We start from the raw sequence: 15,320 nt of genomic DNA, 5'->3' as shown, positions 1-15,320 counted from the left end.
CAGCACAGACAGGGGCAGCTGAGGGCACTGCCATGATAATGCCCTCCCCGCCCACCAGACCGGAGTTCAAAGAGTACATACATTTTTCGCTGGGAAATGCAGGACATTCTGAGACAAAGTAAAGATATGCATCATTTCAAATCCTTTCAAACTCTGTGAGGGTTGGAAGTAGAGGTCGACCGATTAATCGGAATGGCCGATTAAATCGGGGCCGATTTCAAGTTTTCACAACAATCAGAAATATGTATTTTTTGGCACCGATATGCAGATTTTTATTTTTATTATTTGTTATACCTTTATTTAACTAGGCAAGTCTGTTAAGAACACATTCTTATTTTCAATGACGGCCTAGGAACGGTGGGTTAACTGCCTCGTTCAGGGGCAGAACGACAGAGTTTCACCTTGTCAGCTCGGGGGATCCAATCTTGCAACCTTACAGTTAACTAGTCCAACGCAATAACGACCTGCCTCTCTCTCGTTTGAAAAAAATAGTCAGATTAATCCGTATCGGCTTTTTGGCCCTCCAATAATCGGTATAGGTATCGGCGGGGAAAAATCATAATTGGTCGACCTCTAGTTGGAAGACAGTTTAAGTCGGTATGAGTTTAAAAAAAACAGCCAACGCATACAGTAAGGTCAGCCGGAGTAAGCCTACCAGTGTACTCAGTCTAGAGAAAGGATATGTTCATATATTCATCTCCCATACTACTGTACTATACATCCTTTCTGCCCTGATGGATAGTTTAACTGAGTCCTGCAGCAGGTAATGCTCTTTAAAGGTTACAGTATCTTGCTCCTGGGTGATTGAGCCTCAGGCTCTTCAAAATGCAGGCAGTTTCACTGGCCTTAGCCTTACTAAATGTTAGGGGAACATGAGATGGGATAAGCTTGAGTAAAGCAGATTCAATTTACATGGGAAGGAGCTCAGGGTGGGAGACTTGAGAACATCCTATATTAACTTATATTGCCATCTAGAGGCCATATACAGTATACCATTTCTAAGAGATGAGCGTTGAGTCTGAATATAAAAAATACTATGAGTAAAGCCTAGCTTTACTATGAGGAAGCTGCCTAGCTGCCTAAAAAACAGCTGTTGGTAACTGACTAATCAGGGCTGGGTAAAAATGACAAAATACAATGACAAAATACCATTAAGATCAATGTCTCAAAATAAACTACAAAATACTTGTATTTTAAAATCTATTTAATAAAACAATTAGGCAGCGTTGTGGACGGAAGCTGACATGTGTCTAGAAATAGGGGTGGGGACAGGTGAATGTCACATGACAGGTAAATAACTATATACAAAACAAATCTACAACATTATCACGTCATGAAAAACATTTAAAAAATGAAGGCAACATGAAAAATAGCACACAGGAATGTATACAAAGGACATGGGTAAAAGATACTCTATCAGAGTTGTGTGCGGAAAAGACAGACTATGCACTGGTGCATAAAATAAATTGTATAAAAACACACAGAAACCATGGCGATAATCAGAAATTCAGCAGAGCAAGGAATTACACAAAAGTGGTCAGTATAGGAAAAACTATGTATACTAGAGGAAACAGTTCAGCTCTAGTTGTTTGTTTAGTCCGTAGCGGTTACAGAAACATCTTACTTGCTAGGACTGTGATATGTTGTTGTTTATCTACCTTAGTTGAAGATACTCTGGGTAAAAGAGTGTCTGCTAAATTAACAAAATGTAAATGTCAAAATAAACATACTTCTATTGGCCACGTTTCAGGCGGAGGTCACTAGAATAATTCTCAGCATGCCGTTGCAATTGTTCATTTTTACATATACATTTATATTTAGTTAATTCAGTAGGCTTTCTTATCACGCCATAGTGCATTATACCTCTGATACCAATGCAGGATGAAAGGGGGGCACAAAATTGTGAACCATTATAAAAAAAATGCTATAGAAAATTATGTTGTAACAAAATACATTGGGGTGTAGTTCAGCCAAGTGTATTACAAATGACAAAATACTTAGAAGTAATTTAAATACTTATCTCAAATACATGCAACACAAATACTGCCCATCTCTGACTGTAATTATCTGCCACTTGGGATTTTATATGAATGTGTTGCATAAAATGCACTTAATCACTTGTGTTGTGTCATGAAATTGCCCTGCTGGGTGGGGTTTATGACCCCCCATAAATACATTTCCCCCTTTTCTCTCCACTTTAGAGAATGGACTCTTGGAAAGCTTTGTGTTACCACAGAGAAACTATGGTAGCATCAAAAGGCTGGGGAATGGAACAATATTTCCCTTTCTCAACCAGTTGAAAGTGTCCGTTGGTACTTAAAGAATATGATGTCAGATCAGTTGGTGTCTGGGACATTATATCTGATGATTGGACGACATAAATTGTATCTTGGAAAGTCTACACATTCTAGTGTAGATTCACATGTAATTGTTGTGCATCAGATTCACATGGAATTGTTGTGCAATTTAAATGTTTAAATATGAAACTATTTGTGAAATTATGAAATGCAATTTTAGCCTACTCAACAAGATTGTTTCATAGTAAAACGTAGGCCCAGTCAGTGGCCACACCCAAGTGAACAGACATTGGTTGAGAACTATGAAACACGCCCTTCTCTCCCCCAATACAAAAGCCTGTTGACGGATGTAAACCTCAGTTCCCGATGACGTGAGAACTGGTGTCCGTACAATTAAAAGGGCTAATTTTAACTACACCCTAACAAAATTAACATTTAGCCGTCCTAACATTTAAAAGGGCGAATTTCAGCGTGGAGGTGACGATCACCACGCTGGAATGGTGAATTTCGAATAGACCAGCCAGAATACAGAGCGAGCTGATTATGGCAACTTGGTATGAACTTTGAACTATTATTCACTAAAGAAGAAGTGATACCTCCTAGATGTTGAGTTATCAGCTGCAGCTGTAAACGTACGTGGCCTAGGAAAGGACAGACAATCTCCTAAGAACAACAGGGTTCTTTAACGTATCCGCTCTACAACACTATGACCAGAAAGATTCTTCAAAAGGACAATGGTGATCTCTGCTGGGAAAACCAGTCTTCAATCTTCGACCCATCTATCGAAGTGCAGCTCAGAGTAAATATATATCTTGCATTTTCCTTTCCGGAAAGGGCGGTTATTAGAATGCATAATATTCTGTATTTACGGTAGCATAGCGTCTCAAGGTCCGATAGAGACCCAATCCCTTTGTCCCTCAGTCTTCCCGCTCTTTCATTCAAACCCAACCCCCTTCCTTTGTGTAACCAGCCGTCATATCGGGTTAGCCCACTAGGGGCTTTTCATGACATGATTAGTAATCGATGTATGATCTATCCTGTGTGTATATGTATATACAGTGCCTTGCGAAAGTATTCGGCCCCCTTGAACTTTGCGACCTTTTGCCACATTTCAGGCTTCAAACATAAAGATATAAAACTGTATTTTTTTGTGAAGTATCAACAACAAGTGGGACACAATCATGAAGTGGAACGACATTTATTGGATATTTCAAACTTTTTTAACAAATCAAAAACTGAAAAATTGGGCGTGCAAAATTATTCAGCCCCCTTAAGTTAATACTTTGTAGCTCCACCTTTTGCTGCGATTACAGCTGTAAGTCGCTTGGGGTATGTCTCTATCAGTTTTGCACATCGAGAGACTGAAAACACTAAAAAAATACAGTTTTATATCTTTATGTTTGAAGCCTGAAATGTGGCAAAAGGTCGCAAAGTTCAAGGGGGCTGAATACTTTCGCAAGGCACTGTATATATATGTAATTCTGTGTGATTATTTAGGTATTTAGTAAATAAACAATTATACCAATTTGTGTATTTCTGATTCAACTAGGGTTCATGCAGATAACCAAGTACTTACGACAATCAGAATGAGACCGATCGAGGTGACGATTAATAATTGACTGCTATTGATACAAAAGTGGATTCAGGAGATAACTGCTCTATATAAATGAATGCTTCTGTGGTGCCCCAGGTTATTAATGGTTTAATTGTTTCAAAATGGGTGAAGGTGGTGGTGGGATGACGGGTCGGGGCTGAGGTGGAAGGGAGAGGTCTGTGTGGAAAAATACCTACAAGGCACATCTAACCAGGACAGAGGCAACATCTCCGCAACTCTGATATTCTCCCTCAAACAATAGGGTCTCATTGAGATGCACACAACGCAACAACAACAGCAATGGCAGGTACTCACCATTTCCTTGAAGGCGTTCTCCATGGCTCCCATCACCAGGCTATCGTGCTGGATCTTCTTCTCTGTGAAGAACCTCTGTGGTGGAGGGGTGCAGGGGGAGCTGGGGGCGCCAGCGGCTCCACGGAGTGACGCGGCCCGAATCAGGGTGGCCCGGTGGATCCCTGGGGTCATGTGGTGGTTAGACTCCTCACCGAAGATGGTGGGCGGTAAAACGGCATGGTTCCTTAGGACCTCGAGGACAGACTGGAGATGCTCGACGATGTGGTGTTGGAGGAGCTTGGAGGCTGCTACTGCAGCCCCGGAGCCGGCGTGGCCGTCGAACAATGCCCAGTAGTAGAATACCAGACTCTCTGAGTCCTGTAGGGGTGTGTGTGTGTGGGGGGTGGGGACAATATAAATATGTTTGCTTAGAAATAGAATAGAATGGATACTTTGTAGTCTGTTTTCCAGGAGCATTGATTTGCTATCAGAAAAATAAATAAAAAATGTAACCTTTATTTAACTAGGCAAGTCAATTACAGTGATGGCCAAACCCGGACGACGCTGGGCCAATTGTGCGCCACCCTATGGGACTCCCAATCACGGACGGTTATGATACAACCTGGATTCAAACCAGGGTGTATGTAGTGATGCGATGCAGCGCTTTAGACAGTGTCTTAGATTACTGCGCCACTCAGGAGGCTATTGTGTGTTTAATTTCATCAAATATTTTCCTGGAGGTGGCCGGCGGGAGCATATCAGATTAATATGCTTAATCTAATTTAAACAGATTATTTTCATGGTGTTTAATCACAGTTCATCCTTAATTCGGGCGGATTTCTAAATGGGTAATCAAACTACCGTAGTTATAACTGGCCAACTGTTGCTTTAATACAGTATGTACAAAATCTATCGTGCCTGTCAATGTAGTACCAGGCCCATGTGTTTCTGGCCAAGAGCCAAACCTGTCTGTTTGGCCCTAGAAGGGCTCTATAAGAGGATCAGTGTATACACATTAAACTATACATAATAAACCATCCACTCACACTAGTGTTTCAATGGACTTGCCTTCTATTATTAGATATATCAGCACAGCTTCTGAGAGAACTAAGTAATCAAATGGGAGAGAAAGAGTTGCTTGAATGACAAATTACCCTTGTTGAACATTCAGTACATAAGGGTTATTGAGTTCTGCTCTCTCGCTCTCTCGCTCTCTCGCTCTCTGTGTGTGTGTGTGTGTGTGTGTGTGTGTGTGTGTGTGTGTGTGTGTGTGTGTGTGTGTGTGTGTGTGTGTGTGTGTGTGTGTGTGTGTGTGTGTGTGTGTGTGTGTGTGTGTGTGTGTGTGTGTGTGTGTGTGTATACTGTGGGTTTGCAACAAGCCCCATTCAACAGCTGCGAAAAAAGGTGAGGCAATTATATCAGAGTAGAGACAATTATGGCATCAAACAACTGGAGGTTACATGTGTACCCTGCTGCTTCAAATACATAAGCATTGAAACTATGGCAGAAAAGATGAAGGGAATGTATTGCATGAGTGGATAAGAGCAATGAAAAACAAAGCTGAAATGTTGGTGTTAAGACATTTCGGTTTGTTTTGTCCTTTCGTAGGAGTCATGTAACGAGCTCGCTCTATAAGACAGCAATACTGGAGTAACGCATCATGACTCACTCTGACCAATCACATGTGTACGCTACAGAGGTCAAACCAATCACTGAGCAGCGCTGTGATGTGCCTCCTGGCACTGGCTGAGTGACAGTCACCCCCGGCCTGCTCAGGGCAATAGGCAACACAGGAAGCAGTAGACCAGAGACCACTGACATCGTCTCTAGACAAGGTATACGATTCTGAGAAAAAGAAAGGCCAGTGGATGTGCATGGCCTATTGGTTAAATCTCAACAGTATCATGGATTAAGGGAAAGAGACAACTGTGTCTATGTGCTTACGCATAGATTTAGAGAATGTGTGGAAGAGAGAGAGAGAAAGTGTCACGCCCTGACCTTAGAGAGCCTTTTTATTTCTCTATTTGGTTAGGTCAGGGTGTGATTAGGGTGGGCATTCTAGGTTCTGTTTCTATGTTGGTGTGTTTGATTCCCAAGATATTAGTTGTCAGTTTCCTTTTGAGTTTTGTGGGATCTTGTCTTGGTTTGTTGCTTTATGCACAACTAGCTTTACGTTCGGTTTGTGTTCATTGTTTTTTCCCGGTGTTACGTTTTCAAATAAAGAGAGAATGTATGCCTACCACGCTGAACCTTGGTCTCCTTGTTCCAACCCCCTCATTCTACACACAATGTCCCATAATGACAAAGCAAAATTTTTTTTTTTAGAAATGTCACATTTACATAAGTATTCAGACCCTTTACGCAGTACTTCAGTACTTTGTAATCGCTGCCAAAGGTGCTTCAACAATCTTGAGTCTTCTTGGATATGACGCCACAAACTTGGCACACCTGTATTTGGGGAGTTTCTCAAATTCTTATCTGCAAATCCTCTCAAGCTCTGTCAGCTTGGATGGGGAGCGTCACAGCACAGCTATTTTCAGGTCTTTCCAGAGATGTTTGATCGTGGATCAAGTCCGGGCTCTGGCTGGGCCACTCAAGGACATTAAGAGACTTGTTCCGAAGCCACTCCTACATTGCCTTGGCTTTGTGCTTAGGGTCTTTGTCCTGTTGGAAGGTGAACCTTTGCCCCAGTCTGAGGTTCTGAGCACTCTGGAGCAAGTTTTCATCAAGGATCTCGCTGTGCAATGCGCATCTTTCCCTCGATTCTGACTAGTCTCAGAGTTCTTGTCGCTGAAAAACATCTCCTATGTTACGGCGTTCGTCTGTAGAAGGAGAAGCCGACCAAAATGCAGCGTGATGATGATTCATGATATTTTAATGAAGGAAAAAACTATGCATGAAGAAACTACAAAATAATGAAATGTGAAAACCGAAACAGACCTATCTGGTGCAAACACAAAGACAGGAATAATCACCCACGAAATACTCAAAGAATATGGCTGCCTAAATATGGCTCCCAATCAGAGACAACGATAATCACCTGACTGATTGAGAACTGCCTCAGGAAGCCATAGACTATGCTAGACACCCCCAAGACGAAACACACCACAATAAACCCATGTCACACCCTAGCCTGACCAAATAAATGAAGATAAACACAATATATTTCGACCAGGGCGTGACACCCTAAGCATAATGCTGCAGCCACCATGCTTCACAGTAGGGTTGGTGAAGATGTGACGCTTGGCATTCAGGCCAAAGAGTTCAATCTTGATTTCATCAGACCAGAGAATCTTGTTTCTCATGGTGATGAGAGTATTTAGGTGCCTTTTGGCAAACTCCAAGCAGGCTGTCATGTGCCTTTTACTGATGAGTTGCTTCTGTCTGACCACTCTACCATAAAGGCCTGATTGGTGGAGTGCTGCAGAGATTGTTGTCCTTCTGGAAGGTTCTCCCATCTCCGCAGAGGAACTCTGGAGCTCTGTCAGAGTGACCACCGGGTTCATGATCACCTCCCTGACCAAGGCCCTTCTCCCCCGATTGCTCTTTTCGGCCTGGCAGCCAGCTCTACGGAGAGTCTTGGTCGTTCCAAACGTCTTTCATTTACGAATGATGGAAAATACTGTGTTCTTTGAGACCTTCTTTTGGACCTGCAGAAATGTTTTGGTACCCTTCCCCAGATCTGTTCCTCAACACAATCCTGTCTTGGAGCTCTACGGACAATTCCTTTGACCTCATGGCTTGGTTACTGCTTTGACATGCACTGTCAACTGTGGGACCTTATATAGACAGGTGTGTGCCTTTCCAAATCATGTCCAATCAATTGAATTGACCACACGTGGACTCCAATCAAGTTGTAGAAACATCTTAAGAATGATCAATGGAAACAGTAGGCGCCAGAGCTCAGGTTTGAGTCTCATAGCAAAGGTCCTGAATACTTATGCAAATAACTTTTTCCTTTTTTCTTTCTTTTTTTAAATATTTGCAAAATTTCTAAAAACCTGTTTTTGTTTTGTCATTATGGGGTATTGTGTGTCGATTGATGAGGGACATGTTTTATTTATTCAATTTTAGAATAAGGCTGTTACGTAACAACATGTGGAAAAAGTCATGGGGTCTGAATACTTTCTGAATGCACTGTACATGTATGGGCACCCATGTGTGTGTGTGCCTGTGTGTGTTTGCCTCTGTCGCTCACAGCACTGTTCTCCTTCAACCCCAGGCCTTCTCCGTTGGGCAGCGAGGATCTTCTCTTGGCGGTGGGGGTCTTAATGGGGGTGGTAGAGTCTCCTGGTCTCTTTCTCACCACCACCACCTCACAACACGCCTGGTCCTCATTCAGGGAACTCTTACCTGCGTTGATCACCCTGGAGGAGAGGGGAACACATACCAAACACACAGGATTAGCTACTTACACTCTTAGGAATAAGGGTAAGGGGTCATTCGATTTTATTTTAATCACTTTTTGACCTCACCCCATTTGATTTGAACAAAACTTGCATGCGAAGAAATGGTCAGAAAGTTACATTTTTGAACTGAATGCCAAAACATTAAGGATATAGAGGTGCTCAAAGTTGAACCATTTTACATACCCCACCCTACCATTAGACAGATTGACTTTGATATAATTTAAAAGCTTACATGCAGTGTTTTCAAACAATTGAATAATCTATTGGAAAAAAAGTGTTTTAATAAACATGCAACTTTTAAACCTTTAACATCAATTATCAAAAAACGCTTCAACTCCATTTTTCTTCACCCTACGGTTAGGCTACAAATAGTTCCCTGGTCCCAGTTTTCCAAATAATTACGTTTTCTGATTTGGATTTCAGGAATCGGATAGGATTAAATGCATAGAAATAAAATCAATAGAATGGGAGTCCCAATTATAGCCAATGATACGCCCATTCTATTCATTGTATTTCTATGCATTTAATCCTATCCAAGTGCCAACATTTGATTAGATAACATTTTAAAGACTGGGCCCTGAGGTACAAAAAGATCAAAATACACATCATGTATCTTCAGAGGCACACAATGATCTCACATGGTTCTGTTTGGTACCTTTTTGGGTACTTGTATGGATAATCTAGTATAAATGGTTAATTTCTGTGACCACTATTTTTAATACAAAAATGGAACAATCACACTCCAAGGTGAAGGTACATTTCTGTTTCCCAGGGTACAAACATATTTTGTGAACCCTCAATACCCACCATAAAGTACAATGAGGACTTTATTCCACTTAAAAGGAACTAATGGCTTTGTCACTGTGGCGGTATCTTAAAAGGCAAATATGTATTTCCCAGCATGCTCTATATAAGGTAGATTTTTGTTGTTGTTGAATATCTGTGCTTTTGCATATACATTGATTGATTGATTAATCTTATGCTACACAAAGATAAATAACATATTTTTCTAAACTAATCCAATCAGTTAGGTGGATATTTTGCACCAGTTACTGAAATAGTTCCAGTTTAAATGGCTTAGGTACTATCCTGTATATTTCTAACGCTGGCAGACATACAAATTCCAACTGTTGGATAGCCTAACTCTGGCTGGAGTCCAATAGGAATTACACATAACTTTGTTAGCAGTATTGTCATGCAGGTGATAGAGGACCCAAAAGCGACTTAACAGAAACAGAGTTTATTCAAGTCCAAACAGGGAATAACAGAAATCCTCTAGTCTGTAGAGGGGAATAACAAGAGAAGCGGCCACAGACTGCAGGTCGCTTCGGGTAGGCGCAGGCCGTAGTTGACAGAGACACCTGCTCACACGCAGCATCTGATGAAGGCAAAAAACACGACAGGACAGGGCGAAACACAATCACAGCACGGTGAATACTAAACAAGGAACCGACGGGACAGGAACGGAACACAAAGGAATAAATAGGGACTCCAATCAGGGGAAAGGATCGGGAACAGGTGTGGGAAGACTAAATGATGATTAGGGGAATAGGAACAGCTGGGAGCAGGAACGGAACGATAGAGAGAAGAGAGAGCGAGAGAGTGAGAGAGGGAGGGGGAGAGAGAGGGATAGAAAGAGGGAAAGAACCTAATAAGACCAGCAGAGGGAAACGAATAGAATGGGGAGCACAGGGACAAGACATGATAATAAATGACAAACATGACAGTACCCCCCCACTCACCGAGCGCCTCCTGGCGCACTCGAGGAGGAATCCTGGCGGCAACGGAGGAAATCATCGATGAGTGAACGGTCCAGCACGTCCCGAGACGGAACCCAACTCCTCTCCTCAGGACCGTAACCCTCCCAATCCACTAAGTATTGGTGACCCCGTCCCCGAGAACGCATGTCCATGATCTTATGTACCTTGTAAATAGGTGCGCTCTCGACAAGGACGGGAGGGGGGGGGAAGACGAACGGGGTGCGAAGAAAGGGCTTAACACAGGAGACATGGAAGACAGGATGGACGCGACGAAGATGTCGCGGAAGAAGCAGTCGCACAGCGACAGGATTGACGACCTGGGAGACACGGAACGGACCAATGAACCGCGGAGTCAACTTACGAGAAGCTGTCGTAAGAGGAAGGTTGCGAGTGGAAAGCCACACTCTCTGGCCGCAACAATACCTTGGACTCTTAATCCTGCGTTTATTGGCGGCTCTCACCGTCTGTGCCCTGTAACGGCAAAGTGCAGACCTCACCCTCCTCCAGGTGCGCTCACAACGTTGGACAAACGCTTGAGCGGAGGGAACGCTGGACTCGGCAAGCTGGGATGAGAACAGAGGAGGCTGGTAACCCAGACTACTCTGAAACGGAGATAACCCGGTAGCAGACGAAGGAAGCGAATTGTGAGCGTATTCTGCCCAGGGGAGCTGTTCTGCCCAAGACGCAGGGTTTCTGAAAGAAAGGCTGCGTAGTATGCGACCAATCGTCTGATTGGCCCTCTCTGCTTGACCGTTAGACTGGGGATGAAACCCGGAAGAGAGACTGACGGACGCACCAATCAAACGACAGAACTCCCTCCAAAACTGTGACGTGAATTGCGGGCCTCTGTCTGAAACGGTGTCTAACGGGAGGCCATGAATTCTGAATACATTCTCAATAATGATTTGTGCCGTCTCCTTAGCGGAAGGAAGTTTAGCGAGGGGAATGAAATGTGCCGCCTTAGAGAACCTATCGACAACCGTAAGAATCACAGTCTTCCCCGCAGACAAAGGCAGACCGGTAATGAAGTCTAAGGCGATGTGAGACCATGGTCGAGAAGGAATGGGGAGCGGTCTGAGACGACCGGCAGGAGGAGAGTTACCCGACTTAGTCTGCGCGCAGTCCGAACAAGCAGCCACGAAACGGCGCGTGTCACGCTCCTGAGTCGGCCACCAAAAGCGCTGGCGAATAGACGCAAGAGTGCCTCGAACACCGGGATGACCAGCTAACTTGGCAGAGTGAGCCCACTGAAGAACAGCCAGACGAGTGGAAACAGGAACGAAAAGGAGGTTACTAGGACAAGCGCGCGGCGACGCAGTGTGCGTGAGTGCTTGCTTAACCTGTCTTTCAATTCCCCAGACTGTTAACCCGACAACACGCCCATAAGGAAGAATCCCCTCGGGATCAGTAGAAGCCACAGAAGAACTAAACAGACGGGATAAGGCATCAGGCTTGGTGTTCTTGCTACCCGGACGGTAAGAAATCACAAACTCGAAACGAGCGAAAAACAACGCCCAACGAGCTTGACGGGCATTAAGTCGTTTGGCAGAACGGATGTACTCAAGGTTCTTATGGTCTGTCCAAACGACAAAAGGAACGGTCGCCCCCTCCAACCACTGTCGCCATTCGCCTAGGGCTAAGCGGATGGCGAGCAGTTCACGGTTACCCACATCATAGTTGCGCTCAGATGGCGACAGGCGATGAGAAAAATAAGCGCAAGGATGAACCTTATCGTCAGACTGGAAGCGCTGGGATAGAATGGCTCCCACGCCTACCTCTGAAGCGTCAACCTCGACAATGAATTGTCTAGTGACGTCAGGAGTAACGAGGATAGGAGCGGACGTAAAACGTTCTTTAAGAAGATCAAAAGCTCCCTGGGCGGAACCGGACCACTTAAAACACGTCTTGACAGAAGTAAGAGCTGTGAGAGGGGCAGCAACTTGACCGAAATTACGAATGAAACGCCGATAGAAATTAGCGAAACCTAAAAAGCGCTGCAACTCGACACGTGACCTTGGAACGGGCCAATCACTGACAGCTTGGACCTTAGCGGAATCCATCTGAATGCCTTCAGCGGAAATAACGGAACCGAGAAAAGTAACGGAGGAGACATGAAAAGAGCACTTCTCAGCCTTTACGTAGAGACAATTCTCTAAAAGGCGCTGTAGAACACGTCGAACGTGCTGAACATGAATCTCGAGTGACGGAGAAAAAATCAGGATATCGTCAAGATAGACAAAAACAAAGATGTTCAGCATGTCTCTCAGAACATCATTAACTAATGCCTGAAAAACAGCTGGCGCATTGGCGAGACCGAACGGCAGAACCCGGTACTCAAAATGCCCTAACGGAGTGTTAAACGCCATTTTCCACTCGTCCCCCTCTCTGATGCGCACGAGATGGTAAGCGTTACGAAGGTCCAACTTAGTAAAGCACCTGGCTCCCTGCAGAATCTCGAAGGCTGATGACATAAGGGGAAGCGGATAACGATTCTTAACCGTTATGTCATTCAGCCCTCGATAATCCACGCAGGGGCGCAGAGTACCGTCCTTCTTCTTAACAAAAAGAACCCCGCCCCGGCCGGAGAAGAAGAAGGCACTATGGTACCGGCGTCAAGAGACACAGACAAATAATCCTCGAGAGCCTTACGTTCGGGAGCCGACAGAGAGTATAGTCTACCTCGAGGAGGAGTGGTCCCCGGAAGGAGATCAATACTACAATCATACGACCGGTGAGGAGGAAGGGAGTTGGCTCGGGACCGACTGAAGACCGTGCGCAGATCATGATATTCCTCCGGCACTCCTGTCAAATCGCCAGGTTCCTCCTGAGAAGTAGGGACAGAAGAAACGGGAGGGATGGCAGACATTAAACACTTCACATGACAAGAAACGTTCCAGGATAGGATAGAATTACTAGACCAATTAATAGAAGGATTATGACATACTAGCCAGGGATGACCCAAAACAACAGGTGTAAACGGTGAACGGAAAATCAAAAAGAAATAGTCTCACTGTGGTTACCAGATACTGTGAGAGTTAAAGGTAGTGTCTCAAATTTGATACTGGGAAGATGACTACCATCTAAGGCAAACATGGGCGTAGGCTTGTCTAACGGTCTGAAAGGAATGTTATGTTTCCGAACCCATGCTTCGTCCATGAAACAACCCTCAGCCCCAGAGTCAATCAAGGCACTGCATGTAGCACCCGAACCGGTCCAGCGTAGATGGACCGACATAGTAGTACAAGATCTAGATGAAGGGACCTGAGTAGTAGCGCTCACCAGTAGCCCTCCGCTTACTGATGGGCTCTGGCCTCTTACTGGACATGAATTAACAAAATGTCCAGCAACTCCGCAATAGAGGCACAGGCGGTTGGTGATCCTCCGTTCCCTCTCCTTAGTCGAGATGCGAATCCCTCCCAGCTGCATGGGCTCAGTCTCAAAGCCAGAGGAGGGAGATGGTTGCGATGCGGAGCAGGGAAACACCGTTGATGCGAGCTCTCTTCCACGAGCCCGGTGACGAAGATCTACCCGTCGTTCTATGCGGATGGCGAGAGCAATCAAAGAGTCCACATCTGATGGAACCTCCCGGGAGAGAATCTCATCCTTAACCACTGCGTGGAGTCCCTCCAGAAAACGAGCGAGCAGCGCCGGCTCGTTCCACTCACTAGAGGCAGCAAGAGTGCGAAACTCAATAGAATAATCCGTTATGGACCGTTCACCTTGGCATAAGGAAGCCAGGGCCCTAGAAGCCTCCCTACCAAAAACTGAACGGTCAAAAACCCGAATCATCTCCTCTTTAAAGTTCTGGAACTTGTTAGAGCAATCAGCCCTTGCCTCCCAGATAGCTGTGCCCCATTCTCGAGCCCGGCCAGTAAGGAGTGAAATGACGTAAGCAACCCGAGCTCTCTCTCTAGAGTATGTGTTGGGTTGGAGAGAGAACACAATCTCACACTGCGTGAGAAAGGAGCGGCACTCAGTGGGCTGCCCGGAGTAGCAAGGTGGGTTATTAACCCTAGGTTCTGGAGGCTCGGCAGGCCAGGAAGTAACAGGTGGCACGAGACGTAGACTCTGGAACTGTCCAGAGAGGTCGGAAACCTGAGCGGCCAGGTTCTCCACGGCATGGCGAGCAGCAGACAATTCCTGCTCGTGTCTGCCGAGCATGGCTCCTTGGATCTCGACGGCAGTGTAACGAGCGTCTGAAGTCGCTGGGTCCATTCCTTGGTCGGTTCCTTCTGTCATGCAGGTGATAGAGGACCCAAAAGCGACTTAACAGAAACAGAGTTTATTCAAGTCCAAACAGGGAATAACAGAAATCCTCTAGTCTGTAGAGGGGAATAACAAGAGAAGCGGCCACAGACTGCAGGTCGCTTCGGGTAGGCGCAGGCCGTAGTTGACAGAGACACCTGCTCACACGCAGCATCTGATGAAGGCAAAAAACACGACAGGACAGGGCGAAACACAATCACAGCACGGTGAATACTAAACAAGGAACCGACGGGACAGGAACGGAACACAAAGGAATAAATAGGGACTCCAATCAGGGGAAAGGATCGGGAACAGGTGTGGGAAGACTAAATGATGATTAGGGGAATAGGAACAGCTGGGAGCAGGAACGGAACGATAGAGAGAAGAGAGAGCGAGAGAGTGAGAGAGGGAGGGGGAGAGAGAGGGATAAGAAAGAGGGAAAGAACCTAATAAGACCAGCAGAGGGAAACGAATAGAATGGGGAGCACAGGGACAAGACATGATAATAAATGACAAACATGACAAGTATAATGTGACTTGCAGGTAGGGTAACTACTTACAAGCCTGATATGACCTGTAAACCATGAGTTTCAGGCCACTGAATTAGGGTAAATCTAGGCCTCAAAATAAGGCCTTATGTGCTATGTAATTTGTCATAAAGAGTTACATCTGAATGATGTTTGCCTAGGAATTCACTTGGTGAAGGCCACAGGACTGAAAA

General features: G+C 44.9%; 1 protein-coding gene across 1 annotated transcript in view; it reads right to left on the bottom strand.

Annotated features, from left to right (window-relative positions):
• Nucleotides 1-15,320, bottom strand: part of LOC123994738 (protein phosphatase 1H-like) — a 59,697-nt gene that overhangs the window by 28,498 nt on the left and 15,879 nt on the right. Inside the window, exons 2-3 of the mRNA XM_046297682.1 lie at nucleotides 8,384-8,552; nucleotides 4,207-4,563 (exon numbers count right to left, since the gene is read on the bottom strand). Of these exons, the coding sequence (XP_046153638.1) occupies nucleotides 4,207-4,563; nucleotides 8,384-8,552 (526 nt within the window). The remainder of the gene's footprint in view (nucleotides 1-4,206; nucleotides 4,564-8,383; nucleotides 8,553-15,320) is intronic.

Source organism: Oncorhynchus gorbuscha, linkage group LG14 (assembly GCF_021184085.1).
Source record: "Oncorhynchus gorbuscha isolate QuinsamMale2020 ecotype Even-year linkage group LG14, OgorEven_v1.0, whole genome shotgun sequence".
NCBI lineage: Eukaryota > Metazoa > Chordata > Actinopteri > Salmoniformes > Salmonidae > Oncorhynchus > Oncorhynchus gorbuscha.
Note: the sequence above shows the minus strand (reverse complement) of the source record. Positions and strands in the feature narration are given on the sequence as shown.